The sequence below is a fragment of the Polistes fuscatus genome, unplaced genomic scaffold, assembly GCF_010416935.1.
Source record: "Polistes fuscatus isolate 324 unplaced genomic scaffold, CU_Pfus_HIC Scaffold2, whole genome shotgun sequence".
In the NCBI taxonomy this organism is placed as follows: Eukaryota; Metazoa; Arthropoda; class Insecta; order Hymenoptera; family Vespidae; genus Polistes; species Polistes fuscatus.
In genome coordinates, this window is record NW_025113096.1 from 201,818 (window position 1) to 227,352 (window position 25,535).

Genomic DNA, 25,535 nt, shown 5'->3' on the forward strand with positions numbered 1-25,535 from the left:
GTAACTAAGAAATTAGACATTTAAATTTTATTTGTAGTAAATAATCCTTCCTTCAAACTGAAACATAAATAATAATAATACATGAAGTATATCATAGGCTATCATACAGTTGCTATTTGATGCATACGCTAGTTATAAGGTGAATCGGTAGATGAAATTGTGTAGGGAACAGAAAAAACAAGATCTGCACTTGCCTCTCCGTACACATTCTATTTCAAAAATTCAGTTTAAAAACATAACTTCAAATACTCCATAATCCTTTATTACTTTGTAATTTATTTTTTCCTTTCATCCTCTTCATCTTCTTCCTTTAAGTATTAATAGATTAGTTTAATATAAGTCGTGCGTGTGGCACGGGCCGGGCGTGCGCCGGTCCAATTAGTTCATACACTGTAACAGTCGTATTCTTTACAATATTCGTACGTAAGTCTTGTAGCAGAGACAAAAGCGCAGGTGCCCTAATCGCACTCTTTTTTTTCTTTTTTTTTTTTTTTAATGCTCCTTTGAACCTTTGATGCCACCAATGATCATGACTTATGAATCGCGTGTTCGAGAACGTAGTTCTTTTAAAAATTTAATCCTTAACAACCCAATCTTTGTGTTTCATATACAATATACAAAAGAAAAAAAGAAATGAAAAACATCCATGATAGAGAATGCAAAATATATTTAGGGGGTGGTAGCGACCAATTATTAATTTCAATTAGAATTTTCTGAATGCACATTCAGTGAGAGCACCAAAGGTTACTCAAGTCCAATAGCAGAATATAATTTTTGTTTTCTGATCCTCCAAATCTCGTCAGACGCACTGGTGCACTGAGTACTCACTATTTCTGAAACCCATGCATGAGATCGGTTTAAGTCCCGAGCAGTTAAGTGTATAAAATGGTTTGCAGGACACCTGTACTACGTATGTAATACAACGCACAAGGTGCGCTTCTGTTCCACTGAGTCAGGCACGCCTGGCTTCTGAACATTAATACACATTGTCGCTGCTGGTTAAATCAGATTCTCCATGTACAAATCACGCACTATGACCCCAGCAATTCGTGTCACTCAACGAAACAACGTTTAATGACACAACGACTTATATCGTATCGTAGAACATCGATAATAAATGGCATTTTGCGTGGGATGTTCATGTTGAATCTACCTAGATTTAATACAGATCCACGTGCGATCTTTTCGTCAATTGAAATTTGAGTATCTCCGTTCGATAAAACGGAGAATTAAAGAACTAGGTAGTTCGATTGATTCATATCCCAATAGCGTTGCTTATTATTTATAAACATTGTATAACCACCAAACAAATCATTACCTATTAGTCTTACATTTATGCCTTATTCTCAAGGAAATCTTTTATAGTTTTGTACTCGCATAAAAGTAACAACTTTCAGCTAAGAGCTTCGTTTCTTCCTTTTCTTTTTTATTTCGTGTGAAATTTTATAACTTCTGAGTATGTATTATCAAGTATGCGATATTATGCGATTTTTTATTTATTTATTTATTTATTTTTCTATTAAATGCTCAAGTTATTAAGTAAAGCGTATCCACGAATTTTCATTTTGCGACTTACAAAGAAAAGATTCATATAGTACTTTACATGAAAATATCATTTTTTTTTTTTTTAGTATGCGATGTAAAAAACAAGATCCACCGGAATTAGTCACCAGCAACGACCAGAGTATAACTAGCTTTTTACAGTACAAAATACAGCTCCTGCGCATATGTATCTATATATGTATATACATTTTTAGACACACACATATATATATACACACACATGTATCTAGTAACGAAGTACTTCACCACATGTAAGGATATTATAAGGTTAATACAGTAATTTTCTTTCTATATGAGATCATAGTGATCATTTGGAAATACGAACACGGTGATTTTTTTTTATTAATATTTTCGTAATAATGTATATAAAATGCCTGAACTTTTAATGAATTTTGCAATTGCATATATATATATATATATGGTATGTATATATATATAAACATAATTGCATATATATACATAAAAAGCGTAGTAATCTTCGATGGCCATACTGATTTTTTAATTACAATCTTACACAAATAGTCTTTGTTCTGCTTCTCTTAGCAGATTTTAAAACATGATGGTCCAGCACTATTGTATATTTATGAATTTGTTAACTTTGCATGTTTTACAACCATGTTGTAGTTTTATTAAAGCAGATATTATTAAAAAATAATCGTTCTGCGAACCTCGTTACATCCTTACACGTTAAAAATTGGCGTTACTAAACCTTATTTTTATGCATTCGGGGCCTGCATGTTTACATATTTCCTTTCCTTTCCCATTACTTTTGAAATTTAACGTGATTCAGCTAGAGAGTTTGAGAGGGAGGACCGAATACAAGATGCGTGGATGTGAGAAAGGAATACGACTTTAATTTATCCATCATTCTCTCACAGTCATAACATCCCTTTCTTACATTGTAAAGTCCTTCAGTCATTTCATAAAATTTCCATATCAATGTACCAAGGAAGATAAGACAGTCTATTAGACTGATCAATGTCACTCAGCTTTTAAGATGGCCCTTGCGAACTTCATTAATGCTTTCGAAATCCATACATCTTGCATTACGAAATAATTCACGTACAAGATAGTTTGAAGGTCAAGGGACAGAGGATTTATGTCGCTACTCTAATTCAATTGAATGTTTATAATATTACATCGTATAGTGTGTGTATGTGTATTCGTGTAAATGTCAGATGTGTTCATGTGTGAAATGTACTTTGTGCGCGCGCGGATGTGTGGTGTAGTGTAACAGCAATAAAAACTTAAAGACATTATAAGAAAATCCATGTGAAAGAGAACAACGGTGGGCACGGGGAAGGAGATTTGGGAGAGGGTGGAGAACTCCGGGAGTTGGGCATGGAGAGATGAAAATTCGAACGGCAATGACGAACACGCTTTTGCGATAACACGCGTCGTCGTTGAGAGAAACGTCCGCACATCCCTACCTAGCTACAATCCCCGGTAGTGGCGCGCACGATGGTAAACGGCTTATCATTATTATTAAGCGAGCGGCACGGATTTGGGTTATCTCCTACTTCCTCTCCTCCTCGCATTCACGGCTTATGTGCCCCGTCTTGCCACAAATGTAGCAAATTTTACCTCCTGCCTCGGTGCAATTACGAGCAATGTGTCCTGTCTTATTGCAGTTGTAGCAACTTTGCATAGCGAAACGGGCAGTATCGTTTACACCCTCTGGGCAGCTACGAGCAATGTGTCCAGTTTTGTTGCAGTTATAGCAGCTCATTTCAGGTCCCTGACAAAAAACACAATAAATGCTTCAATTTTCTTCTCGCCGATCGCTAACTACTTTAATACGTATTCATACGTATACTAACTTGTTGGCAATCCTTAGCAATGTGACCAACTCCGTTGCAACGATAACAAAGGTCCTGATCTTCTTTGCATTCGCGTGCAAAATGTCCAAATTGGTTGCATTTAAAACATTTATCACGTCCACGGCCAAATCCACCTTCTCTATCACGGCCACGGTCTCCTCTGCCACCACCTCCGCCACCTTGTGTGCACTCTCGTGCAAAGTGACCCATTCGGTTACATTTATAGCAAGCGTTCGAACTCATTGTTTATGGATCTGCAATCATGTATATTATAATGAACCTCGTGTAATCAATTTATCCAAAAACTTGTCCAAATGATACCATATTACGAGGACATTAGAATTACTTTTCTACATATTATCTATTATATGGTTCGTAATTCGTGCGAAACAAAAAATTATACTTTTCAAAGTGCCAGATAATAAAATGAAACATTTGGAAACTAAAAAATACACCGATTCCTTTGACATAAAATATCAACAAACTTTAATTATATTATTTTCATATATAGAGTATATATAGCCACTTCGATTACGTCGGCATAGATATGCATCATAAGGTAGGTTCACGAAAGCGCGGTCACGCGCATCTATGGCATGCGTTCCGTTTGGAGAAAATATTTCTTAGAACGATTTGGAAATTTCAACTGATTAAGAAAAAAAAATAACGAAAGGAATAAACGTGTCGTAACGTTTGTAGAGTCTCGCGTATAAGACGGGAAAAGCATGGATATGTCAGAGTACACGAAACCGCTCGCCATTGCAAAGACCGTCCATCATTATCGAACATTCGTATCCGATCAACGACCTTTAATCAACGATGTTGCAAAAAATAGTCAAAAGACCATTGAAACGTATAGGATCATTTAAAAAATAATATAAATATGTTAAACTCAAAGAGATAAAACACAACGCACGTGTTTCGCAGAGCGAACCCAGTACGGGACATCGCACCGATTGCCATGTAGCCGGCGGTAAACCAAGGAAGGGAAGAGATGAGAGGTGAAGGGGAGTGGTGACGAGAACGAGAGAGAGAGAGAGCGAGAGAGGGAATGGGAGGAAGAGGAGAAGAAGAAGAAGACGAAGAAGAGAGAGAGAGAGAAAGAGAGAGACGAGCCAACATATTATACTAAGAAAATTGCGTCTGGCCGTGTATTAATCGGCACGACCGATAAAAAGAAAAAATGAAAAAGCTAAAAATATAAGCGAAAAATGATAGTTAGTCGTACAACGTGGCTTTAGCCCCCACTCGATAGAGCGGTGGTACGCCACGGCGCGAAGATGGCATCCGAGAGTGACGCCGCACTGCACTTTTTTTGCCTTGCCAAAGGAGAACTCGAGGAAGTAATTTAAGGCTCACGAAAGTCACGATTAATATACTAATGATATTAGTAGATTTAAAAACGAATTTACCGTTTAAACTATCGTCTTTGGATAAACCACGCTCTTCGGTAAAAGGAACTTCTAGCGCGGTGCAAAGCGACCGAAAGATAGGACCACGTGCGGAGCCGTACGCCGTAAAAGAAATTCTCCGGGATCTATCTCCCCCCTCGCGGTTTTATAGATCGCGGCTTTTCCTTCGGTTAAACCAAATATTTCGACTTACCTTTTATAATTCAACGTTATGAAGTAAATGATAAGAATCCTTTCCTCTCTCCAGCTTCGCCAATGCAGTCGCTGTACAATGGAAGTTCTGGGTAGTACTTTCTCGTAAAAACTTGAACCGAATACTCCAACGAACAGCTACGGCGACCATTGACTACGAGAAGGAAGACCGGCCAATCGCCGTTGCGCTGCCCGCCAAACTCTCCCGTTACGACAATGAACGCTGCTTCCCCCCCTCCTGCTCCATCCTCCACCAATCCCCACTTTGACCGATCGGTCTTCCGTAATCTACTACGTGCTCGGTGCAGCGCTTCATTTTCTCAACTTCCTTTTCATGTTATTACCGAAACTAACTGAAAAATTAGAAATTTATTAAATATTATATTATATGAGAATTTTCTTTATTCTTAAGAATCTAATTTGATCATTCTATATCGATAGTACTCTGTCGGAAACCATCGTTATTATGATCGTCATTGATTGTCATTGGTCGAAAAACAATATGGTTATTTCGTGAATCTATTTCGACCAATCGTCGATACTCTCGAAACTACTCTCGAATTGATTGTCGTTGCGAGTCTATTTCATGAAAATTTTCACAATATTTTATTTTGAATAAATAGATTTATATAAAATACTGTGTTAGAAACCGCAGAAAACAAATTAGATCCTTCTAATCTGTTTACAAGGTTTTTATAATCGTTTTATCAACGTACGTAGTCGTGCATAATTTTGATGCATTTTGGTTCACCGTCATGTAAATGTGGACATGTAGAAAATATCTGTCGCATGGTGAAATATCGCGCTTAGGAATCGTCCCCATCGATCGCCTTTGTGCAGTTATGCGACGTATAAAACTTGATAGTTAAGATATTTTCCGCGTGCACGTTGGTAGCGCTGTTTGTTGCTATTTAAACTGACGGAATTTTTATAAAGAATAAGTGTTTTATTTTCGATAATGTCTGATGAAAAAAGAAAAAAGGATGAAGATGATAATGATGATGATGGTGCTAATCGTTCATCTTCGGAAATGCCATTAAAAAAAAAGCAAAAAGGTTCGTTTATACATAACCTGTTTGTTTATATTAAATTTCTATACCTAATAAATAAAAATATTAATTATTATTTTTGCAGCCTTAGAGTATGAACAAGTATATTTAAGTAATTTGCCGTCCTGTGAATGTTATGAGAAATCTTATATGCATAGAGATGTAATAACTCATATTGTGGTAACAAAGTTAGTGTTCTTTATAATGAGAACAATTTAATTACCAGATGTAAAAATAAATAATTTTCTTTTGTTATTATACAGGTCATATTTTATACTTACTGCTAGTTGCGATGGACATTTAAAGTTTTGGAAAAAACAAGAAGAATTGATAGAATTTGTAAAACACTTTAGAGCTCATTTGAAGGCAATACAATATTTGGCAGCAAGTTCCAATGGCATACATGCATGTACAGTTAGTTTGGATAAAACTATGAAAATATTTGATATAATTAATTTTGGTAGGTATATCTTTTTGCTAATAAAATACGAAGCTAATTCTTAAAAAAATGTTCTTGCATTATATAATACAAATATTGCATTTGCAGATATGATTAATATGATAAAATTAGAGTTTGTACCTCTTTGTGCCGAGTGGATATATTCTGCTGGTGATGCGATTGCTGTGGTTGCTGTATCTTCGCAAGATTCAAATAAAATTTATATATATGATGCTCAAGGAACTAGTACACAATTGCATGTTTTTGACAAGTTGCACACAAAACCTGTTGTTTCCATGAAGGTATAACTTATTATTTTAGTTGATTTTAAAATACCACGTGGATAGAAATGTTATTTCATATATGTATCTTAAACTTTATTGTAGTATAATACCGTCTATGAAACATGCATATCAGTTGATAAGGCGGGCATGCTGGAATATTGGACAGGACCTAAAACGGAGTATAAATTTCCAAAATGTGTGAAATTTGAATCAAAATTAGACACGGATTTATATGAATTTGCTAAAAATAAAACTTATCCGTGTGGTTTGGCAGTATCTGCCGATGGTAAAAGATTTGCATCTCTTAGCGGAGATAGGAAAGTAAGAGTTTTTAATTTTGTTACTGGTAAATTGTACAGAGTATTCGATGAAAGTCTTCAAAGATTTTCTGAATTGCAACAAAATACGCAACAATTACCAAATATGGAATTTGGACGAAGGTATTATATAATACTAATATGTAATGTGAGGCATCTCATTTGATTGCCTCGAATAACTTCTACATTAAACTTTTTTCAGAATGGCTGTTGAAAGAGAGTTAGATAAAACAGAAACAAACATAGGAAATATAGTTTTCGACGAATCTGGCTATTTGATATTATACAGTACAATGTTAGGTGTTAAACTTGTAAATCTTTATACGAACAAGTGTATTAAAATAATGGGGAAACCTGAAAATATACGTCCTATGCAATTAGCTTTATTTCAGGTATAGCTTTTCTTTAATGATGTTTTTCTTTTAATTTCCTATTTATTTTTATGCTTATTTATATATTTATGTTTAGGGTAAAGCAAGAAAAACTGCAGCAGCAGTATCAGTAGAAATGGAAGCTGCCGAAAATCCTACGATGGAAATGAATCGACCGGATCCAATTCTTTTTTGTACAGCTCATAAAAAAAATAGATTTTATATGTTTACAAGACGTGAGCCAGAGGATATAAAGAGTCCAGAATGCGATAGAGACGTTTTCAATGAAAAGCCTTCTAAGGAAGATATTATATCTTTTACCGAAGCAAGCAATGTACAAAAAATTTATGACACGGCAATTATACATACTGCGCTTGGCGATATCCATGCAAATCTCTTTGGTAAAGATGTACCGAAGACAGTTGAAAATTTCTGTGTTCATTCTAAAAATGGTTATTACAATGGACATATATTCCATCGAGTAATCAAGGGTTTTATGATACAAACTGGAGATCCTACTGGAACTGGAACGGGTGGTGAAAGTATATGGGGTGGTGAATTTGAAGATGAGTTTAGATCTCATTTAAAACATGACAGACCATATACTTTGAGTATGGCAAATGCAGGCTCAAATACAAATGGAAGTCAATTCTTTATCACGTTGACACCTACAGTAAGTTTTTTACTCAGACGTTATTCAATCACTTTTAATATTTTTATTAACCTTGCCATTATTTAACATTTCAGCCTTGGTTAGATAATAAGCATACTGTATTTGGAAGGGTTGTCAAAGGAATGGAAGTAGTACAAAATATTAGTCAAGTAAAAACAAATCCTAAGACCGATAAGCCTTATGACGATATTCGTATTGTCAGTATTACTGTTAAATAATTTCATATCAAATAAATATTTATTTACATATGCCATATTATTTTCTTTATGATTTTTTTATATCGATGGATGATGATAATTTTCCGAATCCAACCGATTTCATTATATCATTTTTCCGTCATGCTCCATACGATACAACATTCCTTTTCCAAAAAGGTATATACTTGTGCAACTTGTGAAAGCGTTTACACTAAACAAGTTATAGTTTTTTGGTTTAATTACCAGCGAATATCTGCTTAGATTCATGAAATTAAAATGCATGAGAAATTAATAATAATAAAATATGTAGTAATTATGTAATATGCTAATAAGACCTTGACCATATCGCGCCTGTTAACATAAGACTGGCGGTTTGACTAAGGGAAATCGTTTCCGCGGGACGATTAATATCTCCTATGTTTGCGATTACTAAACCCCATTTAAAGATTGGAGCCCAAAAAAATACTGTTGTAGGTCCTGCAAGGAGACGGACAATGTAATTAATAATTACAAAAGATTTCATCTATTTTACCTGCAGGATGTAAAAACATAGGACGAAATTTTGCAGGCAGGTACGATGCGATTTGTAACATGATTCGTTTATAAGCAGTTGATTTATTGGTCATAGGCATATTGTACGGCTTGTGTTATATATATAACAACACAGTGTAAATACACTCCAAATATTTTATTTATTGATCGAAAAAAAAAGATTTAAAAATAAAGCGTATAATCTTTACAATAAGGAAAAGTAACGTAAAATTATAAATAAATAAAAATTTATTTATATAAAAATTTCTATAATCGATCTATGAAATAATGCTGTCATTTTTTACCGACGCATCGATTATCGATTTTTCTATAGATTTCGATTCCTCTAAATTTCATCGATGTTTATAATTTAGACTTCTATTACTGTAAATTCAAGTATAAAAGGTTCCAAAATATTAATCATTCGCAATAGTATTAAAATGAGTTGCAATATTAAAAAAGAGATGACGCCATGTTGGAACGACATGGAAGAATTGAAGTATCTCATTTGCGCTATCGATTGTTGGTAATGCCTTACAGAATATCTAAATATAGAAACATATTTTTTGACGTGTTATAATAATCAATTATTTAATGCCGATTCGAGTTGACCGTTGAAAATATGACTTTGTAGCAAATGTCCACCCGTGACACCACAGCCGATATGTCGTGTAATATTGCCGCCTAGAATTCAAGAGATCGGCTGTTTCACACCACCTCAGAGACCTGTTTGTTGTCCATCACCGCCATGCTGTTTGCCCTTATCACCAGGACCCTGCTGTCCTTGTCCTTTACCACCTCCAATGTGCCCATTACCAGTGCCACTTCCACCGCCGCCAAAGCCTGCCTGTCTACCTTGCTGCCCATTACCATGTTATCCCCGTACTTGCTGATCTTTGAAAATACGATTGAACAGACAAAAAGACAAGTGGAAAGAAATAAAGGAAAAAAATGAAAAAAGGGTTAGACATTTTCCTTTTCATTCCATAGAGACGTTATCTAAAAAAGATTTTCCGATAATTATATGCCAGAAATATTCAAATGAAACTCTCGGAATCCGCTCGGAGAAATTGACGAAAGATAAAAGAAGAATTTACGCGCTACTTTTGGACCGAATCCAATAATCGTTTTTCTTATATGTATTTTATTTATATACATCTATCGTGTGTATTCACTGTATAGAGTTATTAAAAAGAAGCTATAACGAAGCGCTGGAAGTTTATATTCTCGTGTTTCAATTAAAATATACGTGATTCGTCCGTAGAAAGAGAAAAAGTACGGGTTAATCGGGGGGAGACATTCATATTTTATTGATTCTTTTTTTTACGGAAATGTTTTTGATCTTACGATTGATCATTGATTGAATTGAACTACTACTTTACTGGAAAAGAAAAAGCGTAAGCTTTTGTTAAATTGGATTGAACGAGAATGAACTCGGCATGAAATGAATCGGATCTAATAAAAGAGACTGGTTGCAATTTTAGATCGAGCGCTACCCCGAAGCTGTCCGAATAACAACTAACGACGTGACGAACGACGTGACGAACGACGTGACGAACGACGTGACGAACGACGTGACGACAAATCGTAGCTTAGGTGAGAGCAGTTAACGGGAGGTCAAGTGGTCGCGAGGACAAAAGTCACTTGAAAAAAGATGATGTTGCAACCCCCGAAATAAGAATTTTTCAATGCAATGCTTATCAAAAGAACGTAATCATTTTTGTCTGGTATCAATCTCGTACTTGCATTGATTAATTGTTATTTACAATCCTTTATGCGTTTAATCAAACGCTGTTTCAGATTTCGCATTTTCAACGGAAAGCTTTCCTTAATCAAATTAATCGCGAGAAAATATCTTTTTGAATAATAACGAGAATCTTTTTTCTTCCTCTGATTGAAAATTAATATTTATTTATTTATGAATAGTTAACAAAGTATAAACGAAATCTTAACGATATTATTTTTAAAAAATATTATATATATATATATATATGTATGTATGTTTGTAGGTATATAATAAGTACATATGCATTTTTAAAAATTTCTTTGATTCGTTATTTCGAACAATAATAATAATAATAATACAATGGTAATTAAAACAATAATAATAATTATAATAATATTAATAATAATTAATTTTATTTGGTAGAATTATGTTATATCAATGAGAAGTACGCATCAATATTAATTTGCGTAATACAATTGATCACGATTCGATTGGTCATGTGAACTTGATACGTATGATTTATGAACGACATAGAACTTTCTAAGGTAAGATTTGTCGCAAGTGTGTTTGGACCATTTGAAAATATCATTTTTTTTTAACGAGATCGCGGGTTCCCGTTGATGAAAAGTGAGAAAAGCGAGTTATCGAGCCATTCTTTTACGCGTGCGCGTGTCGTCACACGCATACAAATGCGCGCGCTTAATAGATACTTCAAAGTAATGATGACTTTGACAATGAGACAATTTTTTTTTTAGCATTAAGACTTTTCTTTCCGTTTTATTACATATTTTTTTTGGTCATTTTTTGTTTGATGAAAATCAAATTGCATTGTCGTTACGAATACGTACTTTGGTCTGTTAATTTTGTTTTACTCATTGAAAGAGAGAGAGAGAGGGAGAGAAAAGACAGATGCGATAACATAGAAAGAGATAGATTAGAAACTATTCTTTTCATTTTTTGTTTGCTATGCCTTTGGCACAATTCACTTTTTTGTACAATCTATCCGTTATACATATAATATATTTTCTGTGTCATTTTCTATTCGTTATTATTTTTGGACCGCTTCCTCTGATATCACGTAATTTTTGGACAAGATTTTTGTTATATATTCAAAGTAATTATCTATTTCTCGATTTAATATGCGATAATCAATAAGATTTACGATCAATTTTATTTCTTGTTTTTTCTTTTTTTTTTTTCTTTTTTTGCAGTTGGTTATATTTGACGACATCGTCGTAGTATCGACACACCGAATAAAACTTACGATCGGAAATAATTCGATGAGTTATTGCGTAACGAACTATCATTTTTCCTTCTCGTTGCTACGGCAATCGACATCGTTGCATCGTTATCGGTAGTCGTATTAAAAATAAATCTAAAATGCGCTTGAGAAATTACGCGTTAATGTTGTTACGTAGTTACACTTCATCATCAATTCGCATGAAAATATATATATACATATATAATAAATAATTATTTATGTATACGAGGTGTCTTGGGCAGTAAATAAAAAAATATAGGGTCCCGTTTAAAGAAACATCGATTATACCTTAAAATCTCATAAATAAATAACTTTAAGAAAAAATTCTATTAACCATTATATTATACCCCCCTCCCCCCCCTGCAATAGTGCAATAGTTTCTTTTATACAATCGTAAACAAAGGAGATATTTAGGCATTCTCATTTTGCTGCGACACCCTGTATATTTGTTCTTTTCGATGAGGTACGAGGGAAGCAATACTGTTATTAATCGTCACTTGGTGATCGGCCAGATCGATAGATCGATCATGAGAATGTGACCAATCCATAACTAATGATCACGAGAATGCAACCAATCGATACGCAATGATTAATAACCGTATAGCTCACTTTTTATGCGATATATATTCTATTTGAATCGATCCAGGTGAATATTATTGTTATTATTATTAACGTATCAATTATAATTGGTATGAAATAATAATTAAAATTTATTCTCGATATATTTCTAACGTCGAGGAACATTGATCGACGTTTATTCAAATTGTCATGATATTCACGCGGATTCGATGTGAGAATGAAAATATCGTTAATTGAATATATATATTATTTTGTTCATGCAATTTATACACATCGATTTACTGTCTTCGCGGGCATTTAAGATAAAATAAATAAATAAATCCTTAAAGAACAAAAAGATTCTCGCAGCTCTTGGTTTTCCGTTTGAAACCAAGCAAATGTTTTAAAATTCTTCTACGGTGTTTACTTCTTTTTTGTCTTGTGGTTTGATTTCGATCACGTTGAGGATTTAATTTTATTTGCGCCAGGATACCGACTAGAAGTTCATCGACATGGTGAGCCAATCCCGACGACGTCTCGATGAATTTGCAACCACAGTTGTTCGCCAAGCGTCGGCCGGCTGTTAACGTAAATTCGATATTTCATTTCACCTTTGTCCTAATAAATTATGTTCATCACCTATTAGGTATATATTTAATATGTATAATATACAAAATATAATATTTATAAATGTACTAACATATGTGAGTATGTATGTAGGCTGTTGAAAAAGGTTGAAACTGAACTTATACTACGCTTTGCCGAGGACAAATAGATACAAAAAGTTTCGGTGATCGTATAATCTTTTAATTGAGAATACAATAGTATTTTATGGAAAATTACTATCTTTTCTTAAGAAGATGAAAATATCTATTATAAGTTTGAAAGTTTTAATTAAGTTTCTTAGGCCTAATATCGCGCAGTTACTGCTAGAATTACCAAGGAAACGTGCGATAAAACCTAAACTAACTTATTTTATAACTTCAAGGATTTCATCTTGGATAATAGTAGCGGTTAGATTGACTTTATAACTTTACTGTGAAAAACTGTTACGTCTTGTTTTGAGAAAACTTTTGAAAAGATAACAATGATTCATATTTATGGTCAATATATTATGCAATTTATTTATAACCTTTGAGCATAAATTTGGAAAATTAATGAAAATATATGCGAGTTCGAACGTAAGAAGTATGTAAATTGCGTGATTTAGCTAGCACGCAGGTTCGATTCTCGATTCCGGAACGATACGAGAAGAAATTAGCTCTTTCCGTAGGTACGTTGAAGTTGCTAGTCGTAAATCTAGTCGAAGGGTTTAAAGTTCCTGCGGATTGACTTACCCACACAAGGGACCTCCCGTTTCCTTTCGAGATCGACTTTGTTCCCGACCAGGATGACACCGTGGCTCGTCATATAGTCGCTCTTCCATAGATAAAGCAAAGTTTCTTCTGCCATCTTCAAACTCTTTTGGTCTACCACAGAATAGACGACAACGTAGACATCTGGATTGTAGGTCGAACAAAACGTCTCGACCTCGAATCAATGGAATATCGAATTTCAATCCTAACAGAGATCCAATGAACGTTCGTATTTGATCGAACTATCGATTATTAATGGTATTTGCTTACCGACATTTCCGAGCTCGGATGATCAATGATTTCCAATTCGGTTTCTTGACCGTCGAGCATAACGGAAACGCTCTTTTGACCGTACTCTTCGTCTAGAAGATAATAATTATTTCTAATTATCCGAATGAGCGTCGAAAAACGTTCTCCGTCAACGATATGAATTATTTACCTAAGGAAGCATCGTAAGCGCAAATGTAATCGCTGGTCGTAAATTGCGCCGTCAGAGCGGTTTTACCAACCCCGGATGCACCTAGCATGCCAACCTTGTACGTAGCGATGCGTTCGTTGCTCGTTTCCTCCTCCGTTTCGATTCCGGATAGTTGCGAAGCCGAGCTGGGACAGAAACAAGGAAAGAAACGAGGCTCTTTTTACGGCTCTATGCTTATCCTTCATCGAAAAAGCAAATCAATATATTTTTGTCTCGTTTTATTTGTCGTTTCTTTGCTTTTGATTCTTACCTGAGTAATCGAGCTTCTCTCGTGCTACTGCAACTAGTGCCACAAGAGGTAACACTGTTGATACTCTTACTACGACGGCTCTTCAACGAATCGCCGAGATTGAAAACCCCATTCGCTGTAATGGAGAACGATCTTAATCTGTAATATTCGATGGAATCTTCGGTTTCTCCGTCTTCGCCACCACCACCAACACCACCACCGCCGCCACCACCGCCAACACCGCGTTTCGTTTCTGCCAACATTGGCTGCAAAAACGAAAATGAATTTGAATATTCAAAAGAATTGCGCGAAGAATATCGTTGAGTGTTCTGTTTGCGTTGCAATTTTTCGAATTGCGCGAGTCGTTGTTCCGAGGCTTCAAACAATACTACTGGCAAACTTTCAAGCGTAGATTAAGGTCATAGCGAATACCTGATGCGACTAATATACTATGCGCTAATTCAATTAGATTTCTCTCTCTCTCTCTCTCTTTCTCGACGATTAGTCAGCTGATTTTTCTTAACCCTCTATAGTCTCATATGATATATATTTACTTCTTTTCATTTGACAACTCGTCGAATAAGAGAGAGAGAGGAATTAATGATCGCGAGTGATTCAATTTCATTTAAATATTATCGTTTACTCTCTTTGGGGTCGAGAAGAAGTTGGAAGTTTATATAAAACGATTATTGATCGATTTAATCGAAAATCGAGTTTTCATTTGAGTCGATGTCTCCTCGATCGCGACTCGTTTCTTTCTGTAAGAAAATTCGCGGGGACGAATGTCGTCGGTCTTCCGGTGATCTGTCATTAGTGTCTCCAAGATAGTGGAAAATTCTTATGAAAAGAGATTTTTGTGAGTCATTTAAAAGGTTTGGCAAGAAGAGCCGGCGATGTTATTCTTTACGAACGCAAAGGTCCTCCTCCTATCGTTCGTTCGATCTCGATCCAATCAATTCAAAATTACGATCACAACGACGAGAAAGTCAACGTGATCGTTTGAGTCGGCCAAAATTAGACCGATCAATTTTCTAATCTATCCATCTAATTCCTTAGAATAACACATTTTTCTCATTTTGATTAGCCATCAAAGTTATTATTTTTTGTCGCCGTCCTTTGATCCTTTGATCATTCCAATCATCATCGGCATGGAAGTACCTAATTTCTCGGATCTAGGTAAAAGTGCGCGAGATGTCTTCAAGACAGGTTATTACTATGGCAAAGGTCTTTTTAAATTAAACGTCAAGTCGAAGAAAACTGGTATATTCGAAATGACCAGTGACTTGTCTTTAAATGCCGATACTTTGAAGGTACGATTAATAACTATTCAACTATTTTATTTTCTTTCGTACGTATCATTTATACTCATAAATTTTGTAAATTCTGAAATATCACATTTATCGTTTCTTGGTTCTTATTCGTTATTGATGTTCGATCTTGGAAATATACATCGTTTAATAAAACATAAGAACAATTTCAGGGATGCGATTGGGGATACAAAAATAGTTATGAATTAAGTTTACGTTGACTTCTTTTTCATATGGACGATTAGTTGAACGGTCTCTTGGAAACTAAATACAATACCGAAAAGTATGGAAATATCGTGCAAAAATGGACAACCGACGGAACTGCTTTTTTAGGCTGCGAAATGACTGGGAAACTTCTCGATGGTCTTACCCTTTTATCCGAGTTCTTTTACAATCCGCAAACTACATTTAAGGGCATGAAACTCGACACGAAGTACGTCAACGATAGGGTCAATGGAATTTGTGCGTTAGGTTGGTATTTGTAGAAAATATTTATGAAAACGCGTAAAATGTTGGCGAGGAAAAATAAATGAGAGACTTAATTCGTCGACGCATTAATTTCTCTCGCAACGCGTGATTATTTTCTTTTCTTTTTTTTTTCTTTCTTTTTTTCTAATTAAATTATATTCCCATCAACGAGTAGATATGCACCGTTCTATTGTCCGTTTCAAATCCAATAATTTTGCCGATGAGAAACATCCAACAATAAAATATTCTTTACGAACAAATTTTATTGATATTCTATACCACATTCTCTTTCATAAAAATGTTGGCGAACTCTATTACAGTACGAAATAATATTTCTATTATTTGATTATAACTCGGGAGATAAGTTTTATATTAAAACGTACCCTCGCAGAATTCAATCATATTTCTCATCCTTTTGCCGTAAAGACGTTAGAAGAGTAAAAGAAAAAAAGAAACTTTATTGTTCGCGAGGAAACTTGATTATTTAAGTTCGTACATTTGATTTACGATAAACACGTGCCACTTATTCGCGAACGGTTATCGTTAACGTTTAAGTCTCTCTTGCAAATGTACGTTTGAAAACAAATTTATCCATAATGCGAGTTATTTTGCAAATAAAATCTTTTTTCACAGCCAACGACAACTTCGATTCAAATTTGAATGTTTACGGTGCAATGGTCGTGAGGTTTAAAGAGCTCTTCGTGGGTTACCAATGTGGTTATAAAACGGCTACCAAAGAGCTCACGAAGAACGATTTAGGATTCGCTTTTGGCTACCGAGATTTGGCCTTCCATTTGAGATGCACTTTGATACCACGCGAGTTTGGTTGTTCTGTCTTGTATAAAGGTTCATTATTTTTTAATTATTTTCTATCAGCGTTTTTCAACTTACGTTTCGCGATTTAATTAATTCATTTGCGAGAAATTTCCGACAACTTTTCGTGGAATGCTTTTGCGAGAAGAGGATACCGTAATAACAGCCGTATTTTTGAAATAACATACTGTAATTCCGTTCATAAATATTACATTATTATATAAACATTTACACAGAGTGGTACCATTGCAAACAAATGTATTTATTGAATCGCGTGGCAAAAAATTTGAGAAACGCTGTTCAGTATTTTTATGTTTTTCGTTAACGAAGACAGCTCGTTATCCCTTTTTCTATAAAACAAATGAATCATTTAATTGTTTTAATTACTTTGGTAAATAAAGTATATTTGATACCTTGAAAATAATATTAAACGATTGCAGATTTTCGTTACTCGGGAAAAGATATTTGAATTTATAAGATTGAAAGCATTGTCCGCGAATAAAATGAAGTAAACATTATTCCGTGAACGTTTCTCAGTAATGCTTAGAATTTACAGAGCTGTCAGAACAAGACAATTTATTTTCGCGAATATAACGGGAAAGCTTAAAGCTTTAAACTACTAATTGAATTTTTTCGTGTACCTTTTCACTTCGCTATGAACATTTAACAATCGAGAGAAAATGCGAGCATTTTCGTTGCCTTAAACAACGGCAATGCTTTTCACGTTACAACTACCGAGCAAAGTGGTCATTAGAATACGATGGAAGAGCTTATTTACGTAATGAATTCGTTTTGCTATTTTCCGACTGAAGAAAATCAAAATACTCGTCGGAAAAAAGTCTCATCCGGCCTAAAAATTAGTAATAAATAATTATATAATTATACAAAATAAATTGAAATATCTTGAAAATGTATACATTCGTAATTATCTATATCTATATTTTGGTTATACGCAATATAATCTAAATATTACTAATACATCAATAAATTTGATTTAAGATCACGCGCGATATCGTTTATCGTTTTTTACATTCCGTTTATCCTTTTGTTTTTTTCTTCTAAAGTTAATTCAGATTGGGATATCGCATTGAGTGGAATATCGGCGAAAAGCGAAAGAAGGAACGAATGGATGGTCGGGGTAGCAGCGAAATACAAATTAGACGAAGATTCGATTCTACGATTTAAGATGAACAACGCTTTGCAATTGGGTACGAGCTTGCAACTAAAGTTGAACGAGAATGCGACGGTCTCCTTTTCCTTTTGCTTCGATTGTACGAATATTAACAGAGGAAATCACAAAGTTGGCATGGGGTTCTACATGGAAGCTTGAAGATGAGAACGTTATTCGATATATTTGAAATATGATTTCATTTTTATAGTCACGATCAATCGTCATAATTTTTTGATTAAACTAGTCCAACGAACTTAACAATTTTCGCGTCATTTTTTGCCGCGCGATAACAACGTATTTATTTGTAACGATACAATAATATTTTGTTGTAATTAATAAAACCGAATTGAACGCGTTTTCAAGCGACATCGTCTATTACGAGAAATCATTTGTTAATATCCAAATTTATTCGCTTTGATGCCCACGATTATTGTTACATTTTAGCTGTTTCTGCATCGATTAATAAAGAAGGATAATATGAAAAGCGATTTGCTTTCTCGTTCGTAATGTTTTCAGATAATAATAAATCGAAAAATAAACGTCGTCTTTGTATTTATTTATTTTCACATTTTTCTACGATTTTAAACGTGGGACTTTATCCGATCTACTTTTATATTGTATTTTCCTTTTTTTAAACGAGCATAAAATTAAAAGTAAAAAAGATCCAAGAGATTCGAATATTATTCGTAATAAATAACATTACTTATCTCTATTACAGTAGTTTAAAAAACATAATTTATTTCAAACAAAACTCGAATATATTGCTTCGCGATAAAAGTAGAACTTCATGGTTTTCCGATGCTCTTTATTTGCGAGCTTCGCCAGTGAGAAATGTTTGCACGCTCCAGTAATAGCTAATCCATTTATAATATGTGTTTAAAAAAGTCTGCATTTAAATATAGGTGCTTAAAAGAAAATTGTCGATGAAGTAACGAGTGATATCTAATACTTTCAGGAAAATACAAACAAGTGATTACATTAATTGCATTAGATTTTTCTAGCTCTCCGAGAACGATTAAGAAGAAAAAATTGTTCGAGTTGCTTGATATAGGATTTATCGAACACTCACCCTATGTCGCGGTACTGCTGGCATACTACTTGTTCTACCACGATATTGCCTTGGCATAGATACGCGAGATCCCGTTCCTTGTCCAACTGAACCTGCAGGACTGGTAGGACTAGGGCCACCAGGACTTGTGCCTGGACTAACGATAAGATGGGAAGATGTAGAAGCTGCTCCAGGACTTACTGCTGCGGTCAAGCTTTGACTTCTCAACGATGGCGAAAGGTGTCCCCAAGGACCTGCTTCCGCCTGTAAAAATCTGAATTACCCGAGTCAGGATCGATTCTTTTATCGTTTTCTATCTCAATTCGATGCGTTGCCATATCGCGTTAGAAAAATATATTTAACAAATAAAAAGTCAAGTGAAAGTGTATTTTAACTATATGTGCTGTTTTGTTTTCGATATGTTTTATATATTCGATAGAAAAAAATGTATTTATAAATAAAAAAGTTACTTATAAATAACGACAAAAATTAGCGTGGGAACATTGAAATTTTGCAATTTTGATTTAACGAATTGTAGTGAAATATTTTGTCTACATTTTTGGAAAGTACCTGTGTAAATCGGGTGTAGGTCTGGCAACGGCTATACTAGAACTTCTTCGGCGAGTGGGCGTTGGCGATTTTGGTCCATCTAATATTCCATGTCCTTGAGCACTGGACAAGGAGCTACGGTGAAATCGTACCTCGATTTCGCTACTTCGCCTTTGGAAAGCCCTTTTGTTCCACTTTCTGCCCTTTGTATCGGTACCGGAACCCTCTTGCTTCCTGAAATGCCGAAGATAAAACGATGCTTCACATTCCCCTCTTTGGAAATCAACGATGTTCTCTTATTCTCGTTAAGAGGGAACGATTCCCACGTGCAATTATACCGATAAAATAGATTCTTCGGGGCGTGTTCCTTTCTTTCGAGGGATCCTTTCCACCGATCCTTTCGAGCGTAATACAAATTTTATTTTTGTAATTTTTATTCTCGATCCGCCCTTTGCCATATTGAATGTGATAAATCTGATACTATTATATTTCAAGATTTAATATATATACGAATGTAAATAAAACACTCTCATATGGAACCAATACGTACACATTGTATATGTAATATTTTCAAATTTTAATTTTCATTATCTCTTTCGATAGAAATATTTTATGTTCTCTTTATGAACGTTGCACTAATAAATAATACTCCAATAATTTAATCCCGTTAGATGTATGTATTTCGTTTTCTAAACGATGCTAATATATCCACGTATGCACGTGTATATCACACTTCACTAACACATACACTCGCGCACGGATGCATATTACTCGCAACAAACACGCGCATGCATATTCGCGAAATAAATTTGACACTTTTCTAATACCGTTATTACACGTCTCGCTGTTCCAATAAGACTAAAAATAAATAACAAAGACAGCTACGAAATGTACACGACGGATACCGAACGTACACGAAGGTTAATGTGTTTACAAGTACGGCGACGAAATTCATAATAGAATAAAAATGATAGACAATAGCCGAATCTAAACACGGGTCGAGAAGTGGGATATGTATTGGTACATAAAAGAAAAACATTAAATGATCGAAAAACCGTTTTTTCGATAAGCTAAACCTCTACACTCACCCCTTCCCTTTTCAGTCGTCATTCTTCTCAGCTTCCGACGAGACGTGTTCCTGTATTAGGTATCATACATTTTTTTTACATTTATCTTCTTATTTACATTAGGAACAATGTTTTATATCCTCTTTTTAACCATATGCACTAATTAATAATATTTCAGTAATTAATTCCGTTTGATTTATTTCGTCTGCTAAACGATGTTTATATACACACGCGTGCACATGTATATCACACTTCACTAACACATACACTCGCGCACGGATGCATATTACTCGCAACAAATACGAGCATGTGTATACGCGAAATAAATTTGACATTTTTCTAATACCGATGTTACGCGTCTCGCTGTTCGAATAAGACTAACAATAAATAACAAAGACAGTTACGAAATGTACACGACGGATACCGAACGTACACGAAGGTTAATGTGTTTGCAAGTACGGCGACGAAATTCGTTATAGAATAAAAACAATGGAAAAAGACGAATGCAAACACCAGCCGAGAAGTAGGATATGTATAAACATAAAAACAAAACGGTTAAATGATCGATAAGAAATTCATTTCGTAAATTTAACCTCTACTCATCCCTTTTCCTTCACAGTCGTTATTTTTCTCTACTTGCGATAAGACGTGTTCCTCTATTACACATTATACATTTTTTATCTCGTTTATTTTCTCATTTACATTAGATATGATGTTTTATATCCTCTTTTTAACCGTATGCACTAATTAATAATATTTTTATAATTAATTGCGTTAGATGTGATTCGTCTTATATACGATGCTCATATATACACCTATGCACATTTATTTCACTTTCCAGCAGTAGAAACATACTCGCGCACGCATGCATATAACTTGCAATTCTCTCGTTAGATTTTCTTTTTCTCACGAATTCCTACAGTGCGGTACAAAGGAAAATACGACAATGAAAGATTTGATATTGGTACCGTAGTATAGCGGTATTATGAATAAAAATAGCACAAGTCGTAAAACAATTTCTTGCTGAATTTTTCGAGGACGGCTTTAACATGAGGAGATTTCTTTTGCTCAAAATCGTTTCTCTGACAAACCTACGCACACAAGCGAACGTGCTCGCGCGAATACGTTAACAATGCTCGCACATATACGCGAAATATATATCAATGTGAAAATATAAAACGTATAGTCAAGCTTAAATGCACTTTATAAAAGGTTAAGTAGGTGCAGTGCGCAGAATTTATGATTAGACGACTAAATCTCGTACAGTTAGAATAGTATTTAGGTAAGCTAGAATGACTTGCTAATTGCCGAGGCTCAAACTCTTTTTCCTTGCGTTACATTCACCAATTCTTTGCTCTCAGCTTCTTTCTTTGCAAGTGAGAGAGAGAGAGAGAGGGAGAGAAAGAAAGAAGGAAAGGACAAAAAAAGAAATCGATTTTCTGATTTCCCAAGAACATTCTTTCTATTCGTTCCTTTAAATCCCTACATATTGTAATGTTTATTGTATTTACCCAAATATTTCGACTTTTATTTCTATCGAGGAACCTATTTTATTTTTATCGAAAAAGGATTGAAAAATAAAATTCAAATTAGAATAGTTATTGTTAGTAAAACCACCAGTACTTTTTCAAATCTTAATTCGTTTCTTTTTTAATTAACGAATTCAATAATATGAATACATGTTTCTTTAAGTATCGATTTATATTTTATTGTATAAATTTGAATTATATGAATAAAATGCAAACATGATAAAAAAATAAATAAAAGATAACGTTTCTAATTATTAAAAATTCATTTAATCCTTTTTTTAGACATTACGTCTAGGTTTGTTAACATTTGTCAATAATTATTCTTAATTAATTTGTGGTCATGTTAACGGATAATGCAGTGAACGATTTTTATGGCTATAAAGGCTCGACTAACTGTTACTATAATGGGTGTATTTAATGATCTAATGAAAGATCGATCTGCGTTTTATCCCCCTATATTTTCATGCGATATCAATTTAACGCAATAATAACTGTGTAATCGTTATTTAATTATCTGTTTGCTATTCTATTTAACTAAATTCTCGTCTAGACAACGTAATTTTCATGGTTAATCATAAATAATGAATATGTTTCAAATGAACAATACGATAGATTAAATAACGGAATATTTGGTCATTTTTTTATGGAGACTCGTTAAAACTTGTTGATGTTTTTTAAGATGTATCTTCGAAGGTTTAAAAGATAAATAAACTCGGAAATATATTTTATCGATCGCAATTCTATTAAAATGATGATATTAAAATTAATAGGTTTATAAAATAAAAATTGATTGTATCGTTGTTAATAATTATTTCGTTATTTTTTCTTATTATTTCTAGTGCGAAATAATCGAGTATATATTTAGCGTATAAATTTGATAAATCTTTAGGATCCTTCGTTATTTCTCTTTATTTCAAAACCTTGGAGTATCGTTATAAGAAAAAAGCATAAATAAAAACGTAAAATAAAGAAAAAGGAATAACGGTTCGTTTACAGCACTTCCAGGGATGATGACGCTTTCATCTCTAACGATGAAAAAAGTGAAGGAGCATTAATAAGATCCTTGTCTGCTTTAAGGAAGATATTTTACTAGGACGTCTAATATCTTATCTAAAAAACAGTCCTTTTTCTCCGTGACCTTAGCTATTTTCTATTTTAATTCGACTTAAGTCTTTAAATAAGTTGCTCAGTAGAGACTCGTTATGATTATTTGCATGCTAAAAAAAATAAGATTATTTTAATGAGATTTAGCGATAATTAAATTTAGGTGTTACCATCAATTTAATAACGATGCATGAAAGAAACTACTAAACTATATCAAAACTGAATTAAAACTACCTTGGCTTTCTCCCGACAGGCACAAGTTTTTTGATACAGTTATAATATCTGACATCATTTTAAATATCCCTTCAGTTATAATTCTGTCCTTGGCGTCTGCGATGTTTTTAAATAAGTTTGCGAAATTATACTTTATTTTGAAATCGAATTGAAATAGAATTTAATTAAATAATTATTTGTAAGAATTCTCGTAACGCGCGTAGCTTAATTTTAATTATAAGTTTCAAGTTAATTCATCCAACTGTGTAAACGGAGAAATGGATATTAAACAAACATTAAAATTTTTGTAATTTTGATAAGGAACTTAAAGATCTAAAAAAGATTTGTTCGATATATATACTTTTTCTGTATATTATTTAACAAAAAAGAAAGAAAGGAGAAAAGTGTTGAAATCTCACCTCGGTATTAGTTTGTCTTCGAGCATGGTTGGTATATCGTCGCTATCTTCGGTGACAGCAGCAAAAAAATCTTGAAACTTGTCCGGGAAATTGCTGGGTGTGCAGTTATTCGTGGAAACATGCTCGAGAACTATCGAGGTTCGTTTTTCGACACTAACCGCATGGTTGTCCGATTTAGTGGATGCTGCCATTCAAAATGAACTAACGAAAGTTACCAAGAGATAAATACCGAGTATCACTTGGACGTCCACTGAACTCTTAATCCCCGCGAAAAAATCCTAATAAAGCGTTTGCCTCGATCACACCCATTTCATGACTCGAATCATCGATGACATTACTTTCGTCGTTTTAATTTCGAAAGAAAGTCATCGGAAACGTTAATCGATGATTTAGGGGATGATCATCAAAGTGTTTTTAACAACACGGATATCCGAGACTTCGATTTAAGTTGGAATCGATTTTTCAAGAGGTCGAATATCCTCTTTTCGAGAACCACGAGGTCCCGGAGACGCAACAGGATAACGTTCAAAAGCGAACGAGGGAGATGCTAAATTATAATAACAGTAATGAATGTAACTTCGCGTTCCAGCTAGGTCTTGCTGAAAACTGAAGCTTGCATGTACGTTCTTGCGCGTCATACCACCTCCGTTGTGTTCATCTGACAACGCTTGCGCAATCGTGACAAGGCCTAAAAGTTCGCCGAACGAATCAACTGACAAATGTAGAATAACTCATCGACGAATGTACCGATTCGCTTTTTCATCCCTTTTCTTTTCATTTACATTTTTTCCCTCCCCCTTTTAATCCTACTCTTATTCGAAACCAACTAGGAAATTACTTTTCGATCCGTGAAATACATCCGTTAAATATAACATTATTTCTTTTACCTCAACTTTGCGATACTTTTTTCTTCTTTTTAGAAATAACGATAAAACGTTTTCTTCAAAAGTTATTCTCCAACGTCGTAGACGTATGTTGCGTATATAGAAATAAGAACTTCTCTTGTATCTCTGTTTAAATATTGATCTTCTTGCGTCTCTAGATTGGTTTTATTTTTTGGTCGAAAATAAGCGATAGAATAATAATTCGTCGGAACTTTTGGAAATATTATACGAGACAGGTGAGTTTAGTGAAAGACAAGACTCGTCTCATTCTTCTTTTCAAAGTACCTCTAGATATCGATTAATTTTAAACTTTTTATGAACTACGATAATTAAATCTTCTTAAGTATTTAATTAAAATGAATTTTCAAAGAGTAAATACATAAAAGATAGTTTTTAAATTTCACCATATTTGAAGAACCATCGAGGAAGAACGTCTTTGAAAAAAAAAAAAAAAAAAAAGAAAAAGAAAAAGAAAAAAATAAACTCGCGAAAGAACCCGTCCACTCAA

At 34.1% G+C, this 25,535-nt stretch overlaps 4 protein-coding genes across 6 annotated transcripts; 2 read left to right on the plus strand and 2 right to left on the minus strand.

Moving 5' to 3' along the window:
- Positions 1 to 12: 12 nt before the first annotated feature.
- Positions 13 to 5,206, minus strand: LOC122517081 (CCHC-type zinc finger protein CG3800). 3 transcript variants are annotated; one of them, XM_043635417.1, is made up of 3 exons: positions 4,989 to 5,206; positions 3,384 to 3,637; positions 13 to 3,301 (listed from the first exon to the last, which is right to left on the minus strand). In XM_043635417.1, exons 2-3 carry the CDS (start codon positions 3,624 to 3,626, stop codon positions 3,080 to 3,082), a joined length of 465 nt encoding a protein of 154 aa, XP_043491352.1. In that variant the 5' UTR covers positions 3,627 to 3,637; positions 4,989 to 5,206; the 3' UTR covers positions 13 to 3,079. The 3 variants fall into 3 exon arrangements, with proteins under 3 accessions (XP_043491352.1, XP_043491353.1, XP_043491354.1); XM_043635418.1 differs by lacking the exon at positions 4,989 to 5,206 and adding an exon at positions 4,796 to 4,900; XM_043635419.1 differs by lacking the exon at positions 4,989 to 5,206 and adding an exon at positions 4,300 to 4,390.
- Positions 5,207 to 5,572: 366 nt separating this feature from the next.
- Positions 5,573 to 8,373, plus strand: LOC122517078 (peptidylprolyl isomerase domain and WD repeat-containing protein 1). Its single transcript, XM_043635413.1, has 8 exons — positions 5,573 to 6,042; positions 6,122 to 6,224; positions 6,300 to 6,496; positions 6,584 to 6,777; positions 6,862 to 7,199; positions 7,279 to 7,468; positions 7,545 to 8,120; positions 8,195 to 8,373. The coding sequence occupies exons 1-8, from the start codon at positions 5,946 to 5,948 to the stop codon at positions 8,336 to 8,338; spliced, it is 1,839 nt and encodes a 612-aa protein (XP_043491348.1). The 5' UTR covers positions 5,573 to 5,945; the 3' UTR covers positions 8,339 to 8,373.
- A 939-nt stretch (positions 8,374 to 9,312) lies between these two features.
- On the plus strand, positions 9,313 to 9,741 carry LOC122517089 (small proline-rich protein 2H-like). The gene is made up of 2 exons (XM_043635449.1): positions 9,313 to 9,374; positions 9,483 to 9,741. The coding sequence occupies exons 1-2, from the start codon at positions 9,313 to 9,315 to the stop codon at positions 9,739 to 9,741; spliced, it is 321 nt and encodes a 106-aa protein (XP_043491384.1).
- Positions 9,742 to 11,504: 1,763 nt separating this feature from the next.
- Positions 11,505 to 24,742, minus strand: LOC122516439 (GTP-binding protein RAD-like). The gene is made up of 8 exons (XM_043634236.1): positions 24,144 to 24,742; positions 19,833 to 20,045; positions 19,284 to 19,536; positions 14,477 to 14,721; positions 14,188 to 14,351; positions 14,019 to 14,110; positions 13,731 to 13,923; positions 11,505 to 12,973 (listed from the first exon to the last, which is right to left on the minus strand). The coding sequence occupies exons 1-8, from the start codon at positions 24,332 to 24,334 to the stop codon at positions 12,738 to 12,740; spliced, it is 1,587 nt and encodes a 528-aa protein (XP_043490171.1). The 5' UTR covers positions 24,335 to 24,742; the 3' UTR covers positions 11,505 to 12,737.
- Positions 24,743 to 25,535: the final 793 nt, after the last annotated feature.